General features: G+C 44.9%; 1 protein-coding gene across 3 annotated transcripts in view; it reads left to right on the forward strand.

Moving 5' to 3' along the window:
* The window catches only part of NSD1 (nuclear receptor binding SET domain protein 1), a 66107-nt gene that overhangs the window by 12506 nt on the left and 31312 nt on the right, over positions 1 to 22289 (forward strand). The window contains exons 3-10 of one of the 3 annotated variants that reach the window (XM_075509640.1): positions 4725 to 4860; positions 7880 to 8052; positions 10041 to 12621; positions 16317 to 16438; positions 16578 to 16869; positions 18712 to 18818; positions 19912 to 19981; positions 20803 to 20921. In XM_075509640.1, coding sequence (XP_075365755.1) covers positions 4725 to 4860; positions 7880 to 8052; positions 10041 to 12621; positions 16317 to 16438; positions 16578 to 16869; positions 18712 to 18818; positions 19912 to 19981; positions 20803 to 20921 — 3600 coding nt within the window. The remainder of the gene's footprint in view (positions 1 to 4724; positions 4861 to 7879; positions 8053 to 10040; positions 12622 to 16316; positions 16439 to 16577; positions 16870 to 18711; positions 18819 to 19911; positions 19982 to 20802; positions 20922 to 22289) is intronic. The other 2 variants (XM_075509642.1, XM_075509643.1) reach the window with 2 other exon arrangements.

Genomic DNA, 22289 nt, shown 5'->3' on the forward strand with positions numbered 1-22289 from the left:
TCAGCCAGTTCAGCCATATCTGGGGGTGGGTTGGTGGCTCATTGGAATTAGGTAAACTACATGTCATCTCATCCTGTTCAGGGAAAAAACTAATGGTCATTGAACTTTAAGGAAAAAAAGGTGGTGGTGGGGAAGACAGTGGACTGACCAGGCTTCCAGTTCTAACTAATAAGAAGTAGGTATTGGGAACAGCTTGTTGGCAGTCCTGGGGGTAGATGGACTGCAGGGAGAGAAGCATGAGAGGTGCTGCTCCAGGAATGAGAAGGTTTGAAGAGAGCACTGGAAGCTGATGGGCCAGACTTGTTGTTGCCTTCTGCCCTTGGTGCTGAGGTATGTGCCGGCTCGTGTGCGGGGTGTGACTTACCTGGCAGCTACTGGTGTGGTGAGATCTGCTCACGAGATATCCTGTGCTCCTGCTGCAGGGCCCTGGGCAGGTTATCTGCTGCGCTTCTGTCCGCATGCTCAGCGGAAAAGGCTATTAGTATCATTGCTTATACGGTTTTGTTTAATTATTGTTTGGATGTGCCGCCTCCTTTTATTTTCTTCCTTGGCTTTGATTCTGTCCACTTCTTGCCTGAAACAGGCTTGGCAGGATCTTCCTCCATTATTCTTGGGGGTCAGTGGCTTCCTTCTTTCTTTTCTTCATCCTTCTCACACACAATCTCTTTTGCTGTTCCAGCCTTTCTCCAAAAGCATGTTCTGTTCCTTGCTTCATTGAATTATGCCATGCTTATAATTAAGTCAGGAATAAACTATAATAGGGCTATTTTGGCCAAGCATTTCCATGATAGCTTTCCAAAGCAGGTCTGAATTTGAAGCGTGCAGGGCTACGATGGCTGCAGCTAGGCGCTTGGACTCTGGACAGCTAGACTCTTTGGGTACGTGATATTAAAAATCTTGGCCTGTAACAATATATATTTCTGCCCCTTTGTGGGCAGTTTGGTCTTATTGTGGCTCAGCCAAGATGGTCACATCCCCAGTCCTGCTGTTAGGGCACATGGGGTGTCTGCAGCTGTGCCATGCTGCGCTGGAGATGATGGGACTGCTCTAGTTGTTAAGAGATGACCAGTGCTGCAGGAAAGGTGCACCCCGTGGCTTTCAGCATATGTGTGTCTTCATGGACTTGTGCTTTGTGCCACTTCTTCCAGCAAGATTAATGGATTGAACAGCAGCTTCAAGTGACATAGCCAGAGTGGTTACTGGATAAGTGTTATTTTTGTCACTTTTTAATGATGTGGTTAGTTTAAAGGGAAGAAGATCAGAGAGAGACAGTCGAGGACCGACAGTATGTGTACAATAATATAATCACTTAGAAATATAAGCCTTCTTTGCTTGATCGATGATCTTAAAGGTCTTTTTCAGCCTAAATGATTCTGTGTTTCTATATGTTGCGTATTTGCCTTATGGTGAGAATTTCAGGAGGGTGGAGATACTGCTTGTGTAGTTGTCTTGTCTATGAGAAAGCAGGCTTTCTCATGAAATAGCCAAAAGTTGGTGCTCAGTTTCACTTAGTGAATTGCAAAGACTGGTGTGTTTGGCATAGTACAAATTCAGGAGGTGGTTTTCAAGGTAGAAGTGTTTGTATAGTCCTTCTGCTGCACCTCGGCTTGTGACCTTCCTCAGTGATCAGTGATCATTTAGGGTCTTGCATTGGTGGAGAGGGTTTGATTAAAAACATCTGCAAGATAGCATTCTTGTTCTCTCCAAAAATAGGACAAAGCGATCTGACATATTGCATATTGCCTAGAGTTTAGGCTGTAGCTTGTCCCATCTGAACAGCAGCAAGTTAATGCCAAACAGTTGATAACAAAGTAGACAGTACTTGCTTCCTTTAGGAGAACATCTAACAATACAAAAAATGTGATGTTGCTCAGCGATGGCACAAGGCACTGTCTTTCCCTTCCTCACTAACCCAGTCTCTTACCTGCTTTGAATTTCTTCAGTGTATCTCCACTGGAGTTACAACATGGTACCTACCTGGTATGCAGTGGCTCACAAGTTTTGTTGTTATTTAAACACTTGGAACATTTCCATGCTCTGTAGGTAAACAGTACTCTGACCATATGTAGGGATTACATCTGAAGTTTGTTGTGTTTAAAAAACTTGGGCTTTCCCTAGCTCACAGAAAAGTCACCATTAGGTGACTCAAATTCTGCAGGGCTGAATTTGAATTTGTCCATCAGGATATATTAGCAGTTTGATGTTGGTGTAGTAAATGGTAATTGTAATAGGAATGAAATTTGTTGTATTCTGATCCAAGAAATACATGCTTTGGGGGCTGCAATTCTGGCATCATGCAGCAGAGTTTAAAGGAAGAGACTTACTGTACCTGGAAATTATAATAACTGCTGCTTTCACTTCTCTGCTAGTTTTTTTTTTTTAATGTGAGGGCATCTCTGGCCAGGTGGTGGGGATTTAGGGGGAGCAGAGAGAAAACAGTGCAAGACAGTGACCTGCTGCAGCGTGTCCTGTCGCAGGGCTCTTCCTCGGGGCATCAGAACATGGTGTGCTTCCTGATCTGCCTCTTCGACCCCACTGGTGGGGCCTTTGTGGTGGGTGATGATGAGGCCAACATCTGACTGCAAGTGCCTTCGAAGGGAGAGAGCAAACTGGGGAGGAATGAGAATAGCTGCGGAAAGAGAGGTAACTGTTTAAGCATTGTCTGAATAGTTTCTTGAAAGCCATGTTTTCATCAGGCTCAGGTGTCTGTGTGGGGTATTAGAGGGTGACAAAGAGTTGATTTAAATGCAGACTTGCCTCTAGGCAGGGCTTGTGGGTGTCCCTCAGGTGGATCAGCATGAATGGCTTTGGCAAATCTCCAGCATAGTTTTACTGCTCTGTCCAGCTGACTGTGCTCAGGTTACAGTGGTGAGTAGGATGCACATACATTGTGTGTGTACTATGCACTGCATTTGAGATAAGTTAGTTACAATATATATATGCCCCTTAAAACCTAGAGTTGAAAAATGTGTTTAAAAAAAAATTGAGGCAAAAGTCACATTTACAACAAGAACACAAGCTGGAAATGGACCAAAAAAAAAGAGGGGGTTTTGCATCTGAAAGTGCATCCGCATTTTAAAAGCACCAGTGAAGGCAGCATCTTTGGTTCCCATGCTCATGGATGCATTTTTTTTGTTCCGGAAAGCCTGTGTCTGTGGTCCAGTGGAGGCATGGAGGCTGCAGCTGGGCAGTGGCAGAGCAGAGGGTCTGCAGCCCCCTGCCTGGTGCTCCTTCATGTTCCCTGTTCCTGAGCTTCTGCTCAGCGATAAGTTATTGCGTGGCTTTTGATGACTGAGTGAGAAGAATTTCAGCAATGTAGTCTGTAACATCATTACCTGCTTTTTTTTCATGTAACAGAGGAGTTTATCCTTTTGTATTTTCTTTAACCACATGAAAACCCATAAAACTCAACCTGAAGCGGAATATACCTTTTTATTAGAGAGGTCTGGTGCGTTTTAGTTGCTGGGATGTTGAACTGTGAATTGCAAGAGACACGCCTCGGGAAGGGTGGTGAGCAGGACAGAAGTGAAGTGAGAAGGTGCGTATTTGTACTATGACAGCTTTAATGAGGAGCATATTGCTGATGCTTATTGGCAAGAATAATACCTGCAGCACTTAGAGCTCTTAAAATGCTGAACCCGTCTGGGACGTGTCATTGGCTGGTGCTGGTAAACAAGCAGGATACCTCACAGCTGGGCATGGGGACTCCTGTATCCTGTGAAAACCTATTGTACCCCGTCTTGGCTCAATTAGTCATAATGCCAGTGAGCTCCTGAATCCTCTTCTTGGCAGAGGTCCTGCTGGTAGTGCACTGCCCAGCCAGAGTGTGCGTACTTAGCAAACAACATGGGATCTGCTCTCTGCTGTTTGATAGCGAGGCAAAATTGGCATTAAGCAGCGTTAGGTTTTTGTGTGTTGAAAGATTTTGATGTTCTCGTCATGGCTGCGTAGCCCTGGGAAGCAGGGTGGGTTCAGATGTCTGTTTCTACAGAGTTGGTACTTGCAAGCGGGCTTTGGAGACAGGCAAAGTCTGTGTCCATCTCCTAGAGGGGGGATGACTGTGCTCCCTTTCTCCTGCTCTGTAGTTTTGGGGCGGAGCAATGGCAGTTCTGCTCATATAAACTAAAAATCAGGACATACGGGTTTTTTCTGATTGTACTTGCCTTTGGTTTCAAATACTTTATGGTGAAGCTTTTTCCTGAGCACATCTGAGAAGCAGGGAAGTTATTAGCTTGTACATACCAACTTTTTTCTTTCTTTCTTTCTTTTTTTTCCAGTTGGTAAACACTTATTTTGCTGTTCTCATCACCTTCTTCCAGTCAGGAATATTTCATTGTCTCTTACTACTACTACTTCTGTACACTGCAACCTTTGAAATTAACAAAATGGTGTTAGTGAAGTAATGGGGGCTAGTAGTGACTCCAAATATTTACCTACTTAATTGTGTGAAGTTTGAGTGCAGTCATTTACCAGAGGTCATGTTCCTTATTAAAAAATAACAAAACCCCCCTCAAACCCTGTTTTATTGTTATGTTCTTTCAGAAGGATGGGGAGAACCATCATGTTCTTTGAAGGTGTAGGAGCCACTAAGTAAAATCATGACTTGCTTTTTAATGTAAATGTCTCTGGTGGCCAGATGTAATCTGCACACAGGGGGGAGGCAAATCTCTTTTAAAAGCATCTGGAGCTTTAGTGATTTCTTGTGTTCTGATTTTTCCCCAAAGATCCGAGCCAAGAAGAAACCTACTCCAGTGAAGTATGAAGTTGGGGATCTTGTTTGGGCCAAGTTCAACAGACGCCCATGGTGGCCATGCACAATTTGTCATGACCCAGTGCTGGACTGTCACTCAAAAATGAAAGGTACTGTATCTACTCAGACCACAAAGTGGAGGCATTGTGTATGGTAGGGTGCTGCAGTTTTTAATTAATTTAAAAAACATTTCTGGCCCTTGAAAGGTATGAAGAAATAGACTGTACAGTGGAAGACCTGGATCTATAAAGTAGACCTAGAACAGGGAGGTGACAGGAAGAAGACAGAGGTGAGGCTGGTGGAAGTGGCACAGATAGCTGTTGGACATGTAGGCTTTTCTTCCCAGAGTATAGGAAGGATGAGTAGCTGGGCTGAGTTCAGGGCAGTGCAGAAGAAAGAGCAGCCTCTTGAAAAAGGGTTGCAGAGAAAAAGGAGGTGGATCGGGGAGGTGAGGACAGAGGTGTGCAACGGGTGGACAAGCAGAGCTGGGAAGCCTGGAGTGTGTGAGGATACCGGGAGTCGGCCAGGCTTGGAGAATGGGAGGTTGGAGAGGCTGAGAAGCAGTGTGTGGGGTAGCACAGTGTAGCTGCTGAATGCCTGAAGGTATGGTGGGAGTGTGTGAGAGGAAGTGAAATTTTTTTTGGCCTTGTTTGGCACAAGGAAGCAAGGGGCTGTTTATGGGGAAATATCGGAAAAACGTGGAGATGGAGCTGTGTGTGTGAAAGTTTAGGGCATAGTGTGTCAGAGAGACTAAGAGCCAGCTGAGCATGAGGGGAAGAGATGGGGGAAATAAGACAGAGCTGTGCATGCATGAACATAGGGGAGAGCCAGGAAGGAAGAGAATCTTACAAGCTCAAGGCAGCGAATTGTAGGTGAGTGGTGGAGAGAACAGAGGGGAAGTGCTGGTTTGGAAATTGCAGCTCATTTGAAGGCTCTCACAGTGCTTTTAGGATCATGCTATCTGCCATGGGGAGACTGCCACAAATGGAAAGGCTTATTTATTTGTTCCTGGTTTCCCCTTCTGATTCTTTTTGTTCTGTGGGCAACTGGAAACCCCTTGAGCTGGTGTCATCTGCCACTGACAGCTCTGTAGACTGGTGAGGTTGCCACTCACTGATGTATTTGTCTCCAGTTTTTGTGGCCCTTGCCAGCCTAAGAACCAAGTGGCGAGAGCAAGTAGACATTTTTCAAGTGGCCATCAGCTCAGAGCCCTCGGCTGTTTCTCTAGAGACATGAAGTAGCTTTTCCTACATTGTGCTCACATCATCCCCAAGTCTGGTTGCTGTAGTCGTCTTGCTATTTCTCCACCTTTCCCTTCATCCTTTGGGAGGCATTCATCCTGATTCTAGATAATACCGAATGTGCTGTTTTAAATAGTCCCTTTCGAGCTCTCAAATTCCTGTTGAAGATGTTGCCGGAAGGTATGCCAGACACATGTTCTCCCCCTGCATCCCTCCCCATGAAGTTTTGGACAGGATTTAATGTATATAGCTGTCCAGTAATCCCCTCTCAGCCTGTGTATGAGGATTTCTAATAAAGGAATTCTGCAGGGAGGAAACATGCTATTAACAAATTCCAGCAAGGTCTGATCTCCAGCTACACGATAGACTCTCCCATCATGTTTTATCCTTGTTCAAACCAATAGAGCTCTGGGAAAAATTGCATTTTCCAGTTGTGGCTGTATGTAATCTGCTCATCTCCCCTCCCCGATGCCGCAGTGGCAGAATGGGTGGATCTGAACTCCAGTGCTTTTGGGCAGGGGGAGCTGCTGGGGCTCTGTGTGCGCTGTAGGAAGCACAGTCCTCCTGCCTTGGCTCTCCTGTTGCCATGGGAACGAGCCCTTCAAAACAAGGCAGGTCGCTTCAAACTCATCACTTGTGCAAAAACCTCTTCTCCTCTTGGGTTGGAAGCATGGTGTTTTGTTTAAAGCGGTTTGCCTTTTCTCAGCAAGCTCTTGACTGGAAGATTTTTGGAGCTGGAAGACTGAGGCTCAGTGGCTTGAGTCCTGGTATTGTGAATGGGACAGATGAAGTCTGTCATCTTTGCCCTTAGTTTGATGTTGCCCAGGTCATTATTTGTCATTCTTTCAGTGGTCTTGGTCAGAATCTCAGTGTCTTCATCGCTAAAGGCCGAGCTGCAGCACTGTGCTGGCACTCCTGGAAGAGGCAGCACAAACCAAATGGGCTGCAAACTGTAGGCTACATGTTCAGAGGGTGAAGGTGTTCCCAGGAGAATGTGGAGCACACGTTGCAGTGAAACGCTGGGAGAAGTTTATATCCCTTGTTCAAGCCTTGTTTGCTCTGTTCTAATGCCTGTAACCTGTCCTTTCTCACCAGCACACCCAGTACTGGTTCAGTTCTTAATTGTACCATATCTGTTCACACAAAAGGCACCTTTGAAAAATCTTTGTGCCCTTATGATTGAGTTTCTTCTCTTGCTCTGCACCTTCATGCCCAAAGTATGGAGATACTCATTACAACTAACATTTTGTCATGTTGCACCAGTCCTTGTAGAGTGGGTGTGCATGTGTGTACTTACGTAGATGCTGCTGTTAATGTTTTATGTCCTAAATAAGAGTTTGTTTGGTAGCAAAGCATTGAAGAAGATGGGATATATTGTGGTGGGGGAGGTTCAACCTGTATGAGTAAATCCTATCCAGAAAGATGTCATTTCTGGGTGTTGCCGGCACACTGTTGCCTTTTTGCAACGGTCAAGTGGACTGGACTGTTTAATCATTAATCAGGGAGTAGCAAAAAAGAAATGTCTTGCCTAGTATGTTATATGTCTCAAGGAAAAAAAAAAAGATATTTTTGCATTTTTTTTGCAGCCAAAATGTAGTCTTTGCTCTAGGAAGATGACCCATCTTAGACCTGTTAGTCAACTGTTTGTAAGAAAAAAAAAATATTCAGAAATAGAGTGTAGCAACACAGAACATAGAAAGCAGAGATCAAAGGGGTCTCTGTGACTTCTGACTAGAAATCCCCAGAACTGGCATTCATGTGGAAATGTTATTAAGCAAAAAGCAGTTGAAAATTAACTGGCAAATTGCTACTGCTTTCTGTGATGCTCTTCGTCTGTCTTTATTCTGTTATATGCAAGGGGTTAATTCTGTTACATTTCTCAAAATAGTTTCCAATCGGAGACCATACCGAGAGTACTATGTGGATGCCTTAGGAGAACCTTCAGAGAAAACCTGGGTTGCTGGGAAAGCTATTGTCCTCTTTGAAGGAAGACATCAGTTTGAAGAGCTGCCTGTTCTTCGGAGAAGAGGAAAGCAAAAGGAAAAAGGCTACAAACATAAGGTGAAAGATCTGTTTTCTCCAATATATTTTTGATTCTTTGAATCTGCACAGTACAAAGTATTCCTTTATGCCTGGAATGCACTTTGACAGCTTTCTTCTGTGGTAGTGACTGCAACACAGCCAGGGAAGTGGTTCTTTACATCCTTACAATGAGCATAGTTTATAAGCTGCCAGGAGTTTCTAGGCTCTTTTATGCTGGGGTGTGGCCTGCTGCTTTTGTTGCCCTGGACAGCTTGGAGAGGCAGAGTCAGGTCTCCATCGGTGTGTTCAGTGGCGCAGCCCTCTCCTGATGTCTATTACAGCATGCTTCTAAATAAACTTCCTGTGCTCTCTGGCAGCCTCTTTTGGCTGATCTGAAGCCGAGGTGGAGTTGCACGCTTCACTAGATCACCGACTGAGATAAAGCAGTGGGGTTTTTAGCCCTGCTTCAGTAATTCTCTTTATAGAAACCTGTTAGGACTTATAATTTGACTTGGAAAACGCTTTGTCAGTGAGCCTGTGGGAATGAGTTTTGTGGCTCATAGCATCATCTGTGTTTCCAAACATAACAGCCTGGAGCAGTTGTAGCCAGTACAATGTAACGTGACACAGGGGTCTGGTCTACATCTTTAGGAAGGTGACTGGAGAAATTAACTTTTTAGAATTGCTGAAGTGAAGTAGTACAGAGGTTACTGCGTTACTGTAAGAGAGCAGATAGTCATACTAGACAATGGTGTCTGGTTTTCCTTTTTCTCTTTTTCCAAGAGGTTTATTAGCAGTTATGTACTTAACCTATGTTAGTGCAAAACCATCAGGTGAAATATGCTCTTGCAGATGTGAGTCCCCAGGTGTAATGCTTTCATTTGTTTTTTCTTTTCCAAGGGCATGTTCACTGTCTTCCCTAAGGACTTTTCTCCTTGTGTTCACAGCCCCCTAGCAACTAGTTACATGCTCCCAAGTAACTTTTCTGGTCATAGAAATGCTCCATGACTAGAGTCTTGTCCTATATGTAAATGGCAACACCAGTGTGACAGCAGCAGAGAGAATCAGATGTTTGTTGTTTGCATAAACGTCCAGGTTTGCATCCCTGGAAGCCAAGATCTGATGCAAAGCTGAGAGTATTTGGCTGCTTTGCTACCAGGCTCTGTAAAACTTTTTAATCTGCTGAGATGAAATTTTCTTGGTGTGGGGTTTGTTTTAAAGGAAAAGTGTCAGAAACTTGAGTTGTTCCTCCTGCCTTGGAATGGGTTTTGATTTTAGGAGCAGTTGTGAAGCCTTTGATTTGCTGTTGTGCAGCCAAGAGCAACACAGGGAGATAAGAAACAAGTTTCTTGCTGTTTTTAGATGTTAGCAGAGGTTCCTGTCCAGTATGGAAAGTGCTTTTTGTTTTATACTAAAGGTACAGAGTTAGAGCTGGGAGACTTCTAGGTAAGGGATGTCTTAAATTTGTTACATTTTACATTTTAGATGTGTGTCTGGATTTCATGTTTGTACCAAGGTGAGTTGATGGAGAGGGAAGATTGAATTGTGCTCTGAGTTCAAGGGATGCAGAAAGAATCAAGAATGAGCAAAAAAGCAAACATGTCTGCTCAAATATTTTAAGGCAAATGATGCTGCATTTGCCTTGAGAGGCTTGTTGGCTGTTGCTTTGCATTTCTGTGCCAGGGATCCATACCATATGCATTCCCCTTTACAGACTGTTGTGTTCAGGGTGTGCTGGGATGCCAGGGCATCTAGTTCCTGGGAGACCTGTGCTTACAGGGACCTTTTTTCTGTTTTGGGAATGCACAGGGATTTTTATTAGGCTCAGCAGGAGTGGAGGGTACTTACCCAGGAGAAGTATTTTCTGTGTCTGCTAGGCAGTCTCTGGGAATCCATTTGATTGTCTTAAAGATGCAAAGTGCAGGACTGTCACTGTTCTGTGCCTTGTGTGTCTCTATCTCACTGTTATGTTGTTGCTTACCTCATCAAATTTTTCTTCGTCTTTTTTTGTCTCCTCCAACTTTAAGGTTCCTCAAAGATTTATGGCTAAATGGGAAGTCAGTGTTGGACAGGCAGAAGACATTCTTCTTGGGGGGCCAGAGGATCAAAAATGCAGCCAGAACTCCAGCGAGCTGGACAGCGAGAAGGAATCGCAGTCAGAATACTATGCCAATGGCCCTGGAGGAGAAAGGGACAGGCAGCTGAATGGCTGTTTTAAATCCTTGGCATTTGACTCCAGACACCCAGTCAGTGAAAAAGGAAAATTGCACATTAAGCCACATGTGAAAAAGAGCTCTGACAGCAGAAAAAGGACTAGAGTAAAAAAGAGTGGTGCAAGAGGGGAAGCATCTAGGGGAGAAATCAAAGAAAAAACGCCAGAGAGCATAGTTAGAAACACAATTGTTGGGGACCTACCAGATAAACACGCATCTCATGAACTTCGCCGGATTGCCAACAGCCTAACAGCATCCAGTAGCACCAGGGAAAACCATTTGCTTTCCTCCTTTGGAGAAAGAAGTTTTGAAAAGACAACTTTGAAACCGGACTATGAGAAACGTAAAAGCGATGCTCTGAAGAACACGCTCCCAGGGGATTTGTTTTCCAGTGTGTCTTTGGAGAGAGAGAAGAGCTCCCTGGGCATTTTGTGCAGTTCCAAATTACAAATACACTATTCTGCATCTGATACCGGTATTGAGAAAAAGCAAACTGAGTCAGATTCATCCTCTTCCCTCTCAGATGGTGGAAACAGTGATGTAGATACCATGGACCAAAGTTCAGAGAGGGCCTCTAGCGCTCTTGAAGTTAGTGATTCTTCAGATAAAGTGGAGAAGGAATTTCCTATGACGTCAAGTGGAAACATTAAGCTTTCCATGTATCTTTCTCAGAAGAGCAACAGAAGGGCCCGGAAGAAGTCATACAGAGATCGCAAACCTCTGGGGCGTTCAGTAACCAGTGGACTTGATGCTGGATTTGCAGATGGGGAGCTTGAAGTAGGCTTCTCTGATGCTGAGATGTCATTGACAGCTCTTGAGTGCTCTTCAGATGTGAGAAATTACAATCTTTCCCTAGCAAACAAGCACACTACTCCCCGAAGTGTTTCCAAGGACAGCTCCTGGCCTGCTGTTGCAAATCAAGCAATCTTAAAACCGAAAAGCATGAAACTGCCCCGAATCAGGAGTATAAAATGCAAACATAAAGAAAAAATTGCTGGGTTGGAGACTTCTCTTGCAGAAGAGGACGGTGGGGTGAATCGCTGCTCTTCTGATACCAAAGGTTTCTCTGGCCTTCAGAGAGATTCTCTTCAGAGAAGCGGAAAAGTTGATGGTCAGAAACTGTTAAACAACATGCGTGAGAAACCCAGGGATTCTGCTGAAATAGAAACGGCTGTGGTGAAACATGTCTTGTCAGAACTGAAGGAGCTGTCTTACCGGTCCATGAATGATGATGCTAGTGACTCTGGTGCTCCAAAGGCCACAGTACCCTTACTTTTCTCTTCTGCCTCTGGTCATGGTCGGTTACCTATTGAGCCAGATTACAAATTCAGCACCTTGTTAATGATGTTGAAGGATATGCATGACAGTAAGACAAAAGAGCAGCAACTGATGACTGGTCAAAATATACTCCCATTTCGAAATACTAGCACAGCTGATGGTTCTGGAAGCAATTCTGCGAGTGGTCTGAAGTCCTTGTCTATTGTAGGTCCTGCATATAAAATAGAAAAAAATGGAGATTGTGTCCAGGAAACAGTAAATACAAACTTGGCTATAAGCAACTCCTCATTTTCATGCAATCCTCCAACCAAGTTGACGGGGATTGGTACTAGTAAAAGGGAGCCCACGAGTACTGCTGTTTCTGGGACAAACGGCACAAATTGCATGTCCAAACGCAACTGTTCAAAATCTAAGCAGTCATCAAAGCTTGGAGATAAAACAGTTTCAAACAGAAAGGACTTAAAACCAGGAGGGCCAAGTAAGTTGCTAAGTCGGTTATCCAGAGATTCAGGAGAACATGCATTCCGTGTTCACGGTTCGGTTACCAGTCCTCTAGGTAATGAAGCAGAAGATACTGAGAGGAAAGAGTCTGTTGATTTAACAGAACATTCAACTGATGAAGACTCTGCCTGTTTATCTGATGACAATTTAGATCGTATTGGAAGGAGACCTGAAGCTGGTAGAAATATTGAGAGCTGCACTTCTGCTGAAAATGGGGAGAGTCCAGACTTGGATTCAGAGGCAAATAGTGAGAGCTCTCTTGGTGATGAGTCTAATGATATAAATCACGTAGCACCCAAAAAGCGATGGCAGCGTTTTAACCAAAGCAGTGCTAGATCTAATAAGCACATCAGTAGATCTAGGGAACAAGGAAACTTGGAGAGTGCCTTTGGCCTGAATTCTCGTGGCTTTTCACTGAAGGGAAATGAGTGCTTGGGACGCAGGCATTCCCCTCATTCAAAGGTGCTTGAGGGAGGCCTGACAGATCAGGACTATAAGAATCATTTAGACTTAGTTGAGAAACGTTTGAATGTATGTGGTAAGCCAAACAACAGTGTGATGGACTCAGAAACAGAGCTTGGCAACTTTGCTCCCCAGTCTGAATTCTCTGCACAAGGTAAGGGAGCTGGACTTGCACCAGAGTGTGTATTTGCATACATTTTATACTTTTTCATTTAAAGCATAAGTTATGGAACTCGGGGCTGTTTGATAACATGGAGATGTATACCTCTGAGCTGAAGGAAGTGTGATAAGTTGGTTTTGGGTTCTCTGTAAGCATGGAGAACAAAGAAGACAGAACAATGACGGGATTTTGCTTAGCTTTTTGGTCAGGAAGTTTAAATACATTACAAATCATTAGTTCCTTCACAGTGAAAGGTAAAATAAGCATCCTTCTGAGTTTGGGAAATTTTTTTTTTAAACTTACACCTTCATAATGTGTTGCTTAGAGCCACATGCTTGGTATTAGCTGGATAGATCAGCATTAGAAAGTTGTGGGAAACTGAGTCTCAGTGGCAGCTCCTTTTTTTTTTTTTCCTAGTGCTGTTTGACATAGAGTCTGTCTTTGGTTTGTTCTGTAGGATTTCATCGAGACAATGGTTGGAGTTTTTTTGGCATTTTAGTGTGGAATTTTATTAGCTGCTAAAAACGAATTGGGGAACCAACCCCACAGATTTCCTAATTTCCTCTGGTGTGGCTGCCTGAGGGGTGAAGGGGAGAACAGAAGAGGGGGAAGCCTCCAGGGAGGCTGGGCTGGAGGTGGGTCTGGAAGATGGCAGGCAGAAGTAAGGCAGCATCACTGGAATGGAAATGACCTAGGAAGGAGGAGGCTTCTGAGGACCTGAAGGTCTCACAAGGTCAGATAGCCCTGCCTCTCCCACAGAGATGGGGACATTTGGTTAAAACAAAAAAAAAAAGAAAAAGGTTGTGTATGGAGGGAATAGGTCCAGCACAACCATGTTCAACACATGCCATCCTCAGGCTCAGGCTTCTACAAAGAATCTGGGGAAGCAAACCTTAATGAAAACAACGAAATGAAATTTTTACATAGATTTCACCAACCTAAATTGCTCTAATCTATTTGCAGTATCCTAAATTAATATAACATGACAGAATATTGAACATGTGTGCATTTTGTCACTTATGTGTTCCCTCAGTGCATGTTTTGGTGTGTGTATTTTGCTATTAGTAGCTGCTGGAGGTTGCCTGCACCTCTGTTTCAGTGTGGAAAAGGCAGCTCCTGGCTTAGTGGTCATAGGAGCTGCCCAAGGCAAGTCACAGCAAGCACAGAAAACAAGCCTGTAGGGTGTAATGCAAAGGGTAAAAGTTCTGGTTTGAAATCCTGATGAGCTTAATCATTCACTGACTCTTCTGGCTGTGGCTGCGTGTTTTTGAGGACTTAAGTCTTCACAGAGCAGGCAAGAGGATGCACGCTGTTCTGGGGCTGTCAAGGCTCTGCTGCAGGAGTGTTGCAGCCCGCTGGAGGGAGTGAGTTTCTCGTTTGCACTAAGATGCAACCGGGTTCCCATGGCTTTATGATGGTTTTGCAATTGAAGCATCCCTGTAACATTGCTATGTGAGATGAAGATGCAAGCCTGCAGAGAGACCTAGAGAAGAAGAGCTGCTAAGAGGTGGTAATGTTGAGAGAAGCGGCAGAGGAAGGCAGCAGGCTCCTGGGCGAGGTGGCATCAGCGGAGAGGAGCGCAGAGCTGTCCTGGTACTGCACACAGGGATGCAGTGAGGGCCTGGGTTTGCCTGTAAAAGTGACAGATCAGCAACCGCAGTGTAATCTAATTCCCCTGCCCTAAATAGCACATGAGCCTTGAAGCATGCCTGAAGCTTATCAATATAAATGTGCCGTAGGGAGGCACTGGAGCCTCTGTGTATGAGGAGCTGTGTGGAGTGCTGTAACATCCCCAGTGTGCTGGTGGTAGTGAGTAAACCTCTAATGCTGTGAAAAGCTCATTCATGGAAACCAGTCTTCCTTTGATATAAGGCAAGGCCAATTACATAGAAAGTAGAGAGAATGATGCTGGAAGTTAGACTAACTGCAGCTTACAGAAGAGAATGAGTTTCCTCTGTTTGCCAGTCCTTTTGAGAAGGTGTGGCTAATCCTTGTCCACAGCAGGCAGAGTATCAGTGTAAGAGGTTGCAACAGATTGTGGTCACAACTGTGTAATTTCTACTAAACTCAAACTATATATAGTCTCCATCATAGTTGAATGGCAACATTTGGCATATTTTTGCTACAAACTTTGTGGTGTGATTTAGAGCAAATAAGGCAGAAGTGAAGATTGGTGGAATTTGCTGACATACATACATAATAGTTTTTTATAATAGTTTCGTTTTTATACATAATAGTTTCGTCAGGTATGTGATTTGCCAGTGCCAATCAGACTTCATTTGGGATTCTTGTACAGGATTCGCTTTGGGGGGAAAAAAAAAATGCAGTTAAGCTAGCCTTTCTGGGACAGTGCTGTGTGCTCTGCTGCATGGCTTTGGGGCTTTAAATAGTTGCCCAGTGAGGATACTCATCCTATAACTGGTGATGTGCTGAAATGTGTATTGCACCCAGACACCTGTGCAGAGTGTTAATAGAGGCTGAAAATACCTGTGTTTGAGAAAGTTGTTCCTTTCTTCTCTTTTGGCCAAGTTTGACATTTTCATGCTTGTTTAACCACAAAGCCACAATAAAGTGTAGCAATCTTCTCCAACATCCCTGTTCTGAAGTGTTGCACTGGAATGCTTTGTTATAAAATGTTTCCGTTTTCAAGAAGAAAAAGCCACCTCCTACACATGAAAAGAAGCAACGAGAATATTTACTGTTTGTTCCTAAACTTCCAAGAGACCACAAATGTTTTCATGACTAGGGGAAATATTTTGACAATATTATTTAATAATTTTGAAAACTAATAAGGGGGAAAATTCAGTGGTATTCTGGGAAGTGAGAAAAAGACATAAACTTGCATAATTTTGCTTTTGCAGCTTGCTGAGCAGAGATTACATAGAGCGTCAGGGCTCTTTTTTTGGAGCTTGCCGTGCATTGGGTTGTTGAGGTGGTATAAGCATGGTGGTTAGGTTTGTATTGAGGAAATACCTGTTACTGGGTTTCCCTTGCGATGGTGCAGCGTTGTGCAAACAAAGACATCTGAGCCCTGAAGAGCTTGCAGTCGCTGGCAAGGACTGTTCACTCCCTGATCTCATTGTAGAATCTATTGTCTGGAAGCAAAAGCAATAAATGAGCTTGCAGTAGCAGATGGGGAGTACAAGGCTTTTGTAGTATATACAAAAATATGCCAGGGAGGAGGGGAAGGGAAGGAGTTAGGCTTACCTGTTACTAGTGAAACTAGTGACTGAACCGTGTTATGGGGAAACAGTGTTTTCCCGTGCCCCTGCACTAAAACCAAAGGAGTTTGGGTTAACAGCAAAAGTAACATGATAAGTCTGAGTTGCTAACAGACTTAGGTTTTGGTAAAAGTATTGTAAGAAGGTGAGATATAGTTTGTCTAGGGAGATGTTGGGTGAAATTCCAGGAGCCTCTCAGTCAGATATCTGATGTTTTTTGATTTCTTATCTGAACTGCTTGAAGTCCCTTAGGTCCTTAAAAATACCACCTGCCATGTTAGGACTGTGAAAAATAGGAAGCTCAAAAATGCTAAGGCTGTATCAAAGAAAAGGAAGTATCAGGGCTCTTCCCACATGGACCCTCTGGAAGAAAAGGCAGGAGCAACTGTTATCTACAGATCATGAGGAGAATTTTGTCTTGTGATCATCTCAGAAACACAGTCTTGAAGCTGCTTTCCTTTTTCTTAGTACATTCAGAGAGGAAACGCCTTAGAAAGCCAAGTAAACGGCTTCTGGAATATGCAGAAGAATATGATCACTTATTTGCACCCAAGAAAAAATCAAAGAAGGGCCAGGAGCAATTGCAAAAGGTGGGTGAAGGCTAATGTACTCTTCATGGTTATTGCTCTGGTCTGTGTACTTTTGACACGTTCTTGCTGGCTGAGTGTTGTTGCTCTGTGCAGTGCCATGCAGGATGAATGTTTTCACCAACATGTTTCGCTATGCTAGGTGAATTCTGTGGTGAGGTCTGAATTTGAAGGAGGTCTTCCTGCACAATGCAGTCCTGACAGAGATAACCAGCGGGGGCCGAGTCCTTTGGTTTCAACTCCATCTTCAACCAAAGAGTGCCCTCCCATCCTTGAAGCAGAGTGCTCCTCCTCAGAACTAGGATCCCATTCCACTGATCCCAATGATCAACTTCTAGAAGGACCTTCAGATTTTCCAGAGCTGGTGCTGTCTTCCTCGGATGTTTCTGAAGTTTCTGCTTCCCCAGATGCAGAAGAGAGATTCCTGAAATCAGGTAAGTGGGAGGTTGTGTGATTCTGCTCCCATAAGTGAATGTGTCATATGTTCAGCGGAAATTGTTGCTTTGGTCAGAGTGGAAAGGTTAGTAGCTGTTGATCTGTTAGTTTGTTTTTGCTTTGCTTCATTTAGTGACCATTACTGGTGCTGGGAAGGGACAGAGGGCAGGTGCAGTGGGTGACCCAGTGAGCTGGATGATTACACTTATGCTGTCAGCTTTCTGTAGCGTGTGATGGTCATCCTTAGGTCCTGGCACAGAATACCCCTTTGTCCAAATGAAGAAGGTCACAACTTCTCTGAGTCCGTGCCATCTGTGCTTGCAGACAGTGGCATTCCTTTAGCTTGAAGGTCTCTTGCTGCTGTTAAAACCCTTTGGATGAACATTGCTGTGCTGAGGTTGATACACACAGTCTAAATCTCCATAGCTCGTGGGGTGACCTTTTGCTCTCCTAGTGAGCTCAGGGAATTGTAGCACAGAATTCCCTCTGGAAAAGCTTTTTTTCCTTAGAGGTTCTAAGCATCTGTAGAAATTGTCAGAGACTTTTACTAGCAGCAAGCCAGGGCCTTAGCTTTTGTGCCTTAGCTTAGCACAATATACAGAGAGCCAGTGCAGTCTGCGGGCTTTTCCCCTTTCCAGCAGTGTCAGGGTCTACTTTGCGGTATGTTCGTTCTCTGGTAGCGTCTAAAGACATGTCCAGGCTTAAAGCCCTGGTGTTCTGGCTGTACTAACTTGCAGGGAACGCTGTTCCTGTTCTAAATGGCCTATGGTCAAAAAAAAATTAAACCAAGCAGACAGAGAGGTATGGTCACTGGGAGGTCAGTTAGCCTGTTATGTTTGAGGGCAGAGGGATTGCCTTTGAGGGCTTGTGGGTGTCAGATAGAAATGGAAGGTTGGAGAGGATTAAAGGAGGAAAAACTGGGGATGTGAACCTGAGGTTGGAAATGCAGGAGAACAGTACAGGGTGCAGCAGTAGGAGCAGACATCCAGTATGCAGAGGTTGCATAGCTCTTCCTCCTCCTGAGAAAGCTCACCTCTTGCTGAAGCACACAGAGGCCAAGCTGTGGGCAGAGGCTTGCCTTGAGAAAGATGCCGTGTTGTCCCTCCATTAGGTATCTGGTGCATAAGCAGTGCATGCAGAGGTGTGTGGAGAAAGGACACAACTGAGGCTGATAAAGTAAGCAGATGAACAGGGTAGGATGGGTAGCAGGCTGTTTCTGTGGAATGTCTTGCACTCATAGCATCATCGTTTCCCAGTTGTTCTGAGTTTATACTGTTGCCAAAATTAGAGTGGATGAGCCCAGGTCTAGCAGCTCGTTAACTCCTGAGTGCCAGCAAAAAGCTTGAGTAGGAAATGGTGCAGGTTACAGCTAGTTTGTTTGGGGTGTCTTTTTGCAGGCAGTTTTAACCGGGAGCGTGTCCTTTAGCCTGTTTACTATGCACAGCATGAATGCTGGTGTGAGTGATGTGGGAGTGGAGACAGGACTGTATTTGTCAGTGGTAGCACTGCCTTATGCCAGGACAAAGTGATTGGGAAATTATGATCTGAATTGTGCTGCCAGGATGTGTTACCTGCTACCGTTAACTTCGTAGTCTCTCTTCTATGGGTGGATTTTTGTATTGCATATTGAGGTATGTCTGAAGGTCATGGCAGACTGAGGTCCAGTTTTGTGGAAGTTGTACAGAAAGAGGTAATTGGCATCTCTGCCCAAGGAGCTTATGATCCCAAAGACAGGGTGAAGCAGATTGTTTTGAACTGTTGGCTGATATTTGTTTAATGGTCTTAGTCTAATTGAAGAGAAGAAAATGCCCATTTATCTGATGTGAAGAGTTTCATTGCAGGAAACTTCGAAAGCAAGCGTCAAAGGAAGCCCACTAAAAAGCTCTTGGAATCCAATGATTTGGACACTGCTTTTATGCCAAAGAAGGAGTGGACTCCCCCAAAGAAGGTACTTTCCTTCCAGCTCTTTTGAAAACCAGATAGAAAATGAGGCCAGACAGCAGACCCTGCTGAATGAGACACAGTGCAATGGGTTGTGGTTTTTTTGTTGGCTGTGGCCCAGGAGCAAAGGTCCACCCTTCCCAAAGGTGCTGGTTGCTGTGTTATGATGAAGAAATCTGCTGAATACAGATGTGTTCCCCACCCCTCCGCACTTGTAATGGGGATTGGGGGTAGTTTTGGCTGTAAAATCTCCGCTCTTCATTGATTTATATGGAAAAGGAGTCATCTAGATGCTGGCTGGGAAGGTATGAGCAGAAATGTTCTGTGCAGAGGCTTTCTGTCACTGTCATGTTGCAGTGTAGCTTGAACTTGAACCGAAGGCTTTTCCCTTTTCCGTCAGATTTCCTTGGAGCAGTGTTTCCTTTGTTACCTTCCCAAGCAAGCTGGTGAATGGTACATAAGCGCAGAACTTGTAGCAGGGTGGAGGCTTGAGTCGTATGACATGTAGTATGCAGTGCTTGGTGCAGATTTTTTAAAGAAAATGCTGCTCTTCTCCACTACATATTCTATATTCAGTGCGTGGTTTGGAAAAAAGCAACTTGTAAAGAATTATTTCAGGTGGTGTACCTGCACAAGACTTGTTGCCACTGTTTCTAAGGTTGATCAATAACAGTTTTCCTCCTTTCCTTTTTCTCTCTCTGTGTGGCACAGTCTTAATACAGTTATCATGGTTGCAGTAATGCAGAGGCCAGTGTATTTCAGACTTAAGCTCCGTAAAAGTGTAAAGCCAGAAGAGAGTCTCTGTTCCCAGCAGCTTACAGGGTGTTAGCAGCCTTTTTGGGAGAGCTCAGGAAACAGTGGATGATGCTGGTGAGCACAAGACACAGCAGATTCAGCATTCCTCCCTGCCCAGAGACTGACTTTTCTATGTGGGATCTATCACACACGCAAACCAAATATTTTCTTGTAAAGTCTCTAATCACTGAATTCATGACCTGAACTGTAAGTTACACGTTGCAGTCATTTGTAAAGGCTCTGAGTGGCTAAGGAATGTGCATCTCTGATTTGTGTCTGGTGACTTGACTCTTGTGTGTTTGTAGGGCACTGGCCCTTCGGAGAGCGACAGCTCTGAGCTCTACTCACCAGCCCACTTGTCGGACCTGGGAGAAGGTAAGTGAAGGCAGGGCTGTGGGGGTAGACTGTTGGTGACATTTGGATCAGTGGCTGTGGCTGTGTGTGGCTGTGTGTGGCTGTGTGTGGCTGTGTGTGGCTGTGTGTGGCTGTGTGTGGCTGTGTGTGGCAAGGGCTTACATGTCCTGGGCTCTCAGAGGGTGCTTGCCTCAGCTGAGGCAGTGGCAGAAGAAATAGGTACCAAGATTGTTTACCCAAAGTACTGTTACATCTTTGATTTTCCTAAGGAAAGTGGAGATGCTCATATTTCCGTGAGATGTTCACTTCTCATTCATAGTCCAGGTGCTTGAAGGAAACTCGTCAGCACAGGTCCTGTACTATTGCCCAGTCTTTTGCCTGATGGCATGCTGTGACCAGGCTCAATGGTGGCTGCCCTGTCCCATGGATGGTTGTGCAGTTGCATTGTACTCCCTCCCCATCTGCCTTTGTATCACATTGGTATCGACATGAGGAAGTTTTTGTTGCAGTGCGGTGGGAGGAGGTAGTTATCAGCATTTGATTAGCAATGTAAACTTTGTGTTGGTAGCATTTCTTCTTTTTTGCTGGGGGGCTGTCTCAGGAAAGTCAGTGATATTGTTCAGCAGCCTAGCAAAAGCTTAAACCAGTATGAATCGGTGGTCCTCTGATGGTTGCAGGACAGAGGGCAGCCTGCCTGGAGGCTGGTATTGCCCCAGCCCTTATGCCCTCAAAGACAGTAGGACCCAGCCTAAAGCTCTCAGGGTGTAGAACTTGCTGGTGGCACCTGTAGCAAGGGAATTATTTCTGCATTTTCCTTGAGTGGTCTTTCTGTTGCATCACAGCTTCTGAAAAGCTCCTGGAGAAGCAGAGGAAGCGGAAGAGACAGCGCCATCCCTCTGCTGCAATGCATTCCAAGAAGGAGAGAAATGAGGAGGGGCTGGGGGAGACCCCACACTCTGAGGTACTGTTGGGTCTTCCTACATGTCATCCCTATAACCTGTCTGCTACTTCCCAGGGCACTTTGCAGAGCCTAGGCCAGGTCATCTTTGGCTGGCTGGCGTGTCAGTTGGGAGTTTGTCCCACTGATGTAGTTGCATGAGCTGGGGTTGAACCTGAAGATACCACCTTGATTTAGTAGCTATTTTGTGATGACTGCTTAACTCAGGCTCAGTTCTTAAGCTACTACTCGGCTAATTCTCCAGGGGAGAGGTTGTTCTGATCTGATTGGAACCAGGTTTTGCCTGGCATCTTGCTTTGCACCTCAGGAGGTCTAACTGCTGTAAAAGGTCTTCTCTGGTGGTGGTGGGAATCTTGCCCTTTTACGCACCAGTACGAAGCACAAGCACTAGACTGTGGACTTCAACCCCTTCTTCCGCTTGCACCTGCACGCCAGGGTGAGCCAAGAACCATGTTGGAGGGGATGGGGGGGACTGTCTGTGACTGCTCACAGGAGCCTCTGATTACATTCTGCCATCCAGCAGAAAGGGATAATTGGGGCAACTCCCTTCTACTGCATCCTAGCAGAGTCGGCATACAAGTATCTCTGACAAGCACATTTTGCCTTTTAGGAATGAGCCAGGTATCACCAAGTGTAGGGGAAGCAAGACTTTTCCTGGGAGAGGCGGGACACCTCTGGGCCTCTCACCATCGCCTCTCACTTCCAGTGGCCCAGGTTCAGCAGCAGGCTGTTCTGTCAGGATAGTCAGTATGTATTTCAGGAGCCGATTATAGACATATATTGTTATATTTGTTGTTGTTATACAGCTTCCAGGAGAGCACAAAGCTCACACACCACTTTGTCTGAGCAGTGCCAGCCACTGTGCTGCTACTGCTTTTTGAAAAGGGTGTTTCTGATGGGGGTGTTAAAGTGGGGTAATGCCCCTGGGCCATGCAAGCCTTCCTGTACTGGTGTTAGTGCTCCTTCTGAAGTGTGCTCATCTGGAATCATGTTTCAAAGAAGCCTGTACAGATGTCTTTGCCAATGCTGGGGGCAGTTAACACTGTCTGCTGTTAGGCACCCACTAAAAGACTGGCTCAGCTCCAAGCCAGCAAATTCTCTGTGAATCTTTTATAGGGAAGAAAAGGGGGAGCAATTCAGAGCAGCAAAGTAGCTAGGACATGGCTCCGAATCCTGCATCCACCATTCATTGCAGAGGAAAGCCCAGGGAGTCTTAACTGCCTCCAGCGTTAGACATCTGCATTGAGTACCTGGTTAGGTATGGTAAACCACGCAAAAAAAAAAAGGGCAATGCATGGCACCTTTTGCCAGCATCCATTTCTCTGTGATTGTGTCTCTTGAGCTGCTGTGGTGAGTGTGTTCACCCCTTGG

The sequence above is a fragment of the Mycteria americana genome, chromosome 8 (assembly GCF_035582795.1).
Source record: "Mycteria americana isolate JAX WOST 10 ecotype Jacksonville Zoo and Gardens chromosome 8, USCA_MyAme_1.0, whole genome shotgun sequence".
Classification (NCBI taxonomy): Eukaryota; Metazoa; Chordata; class Aves; order Ciconiiformes; family Ciconiidae; genus Mycteria; species Mycteria americana.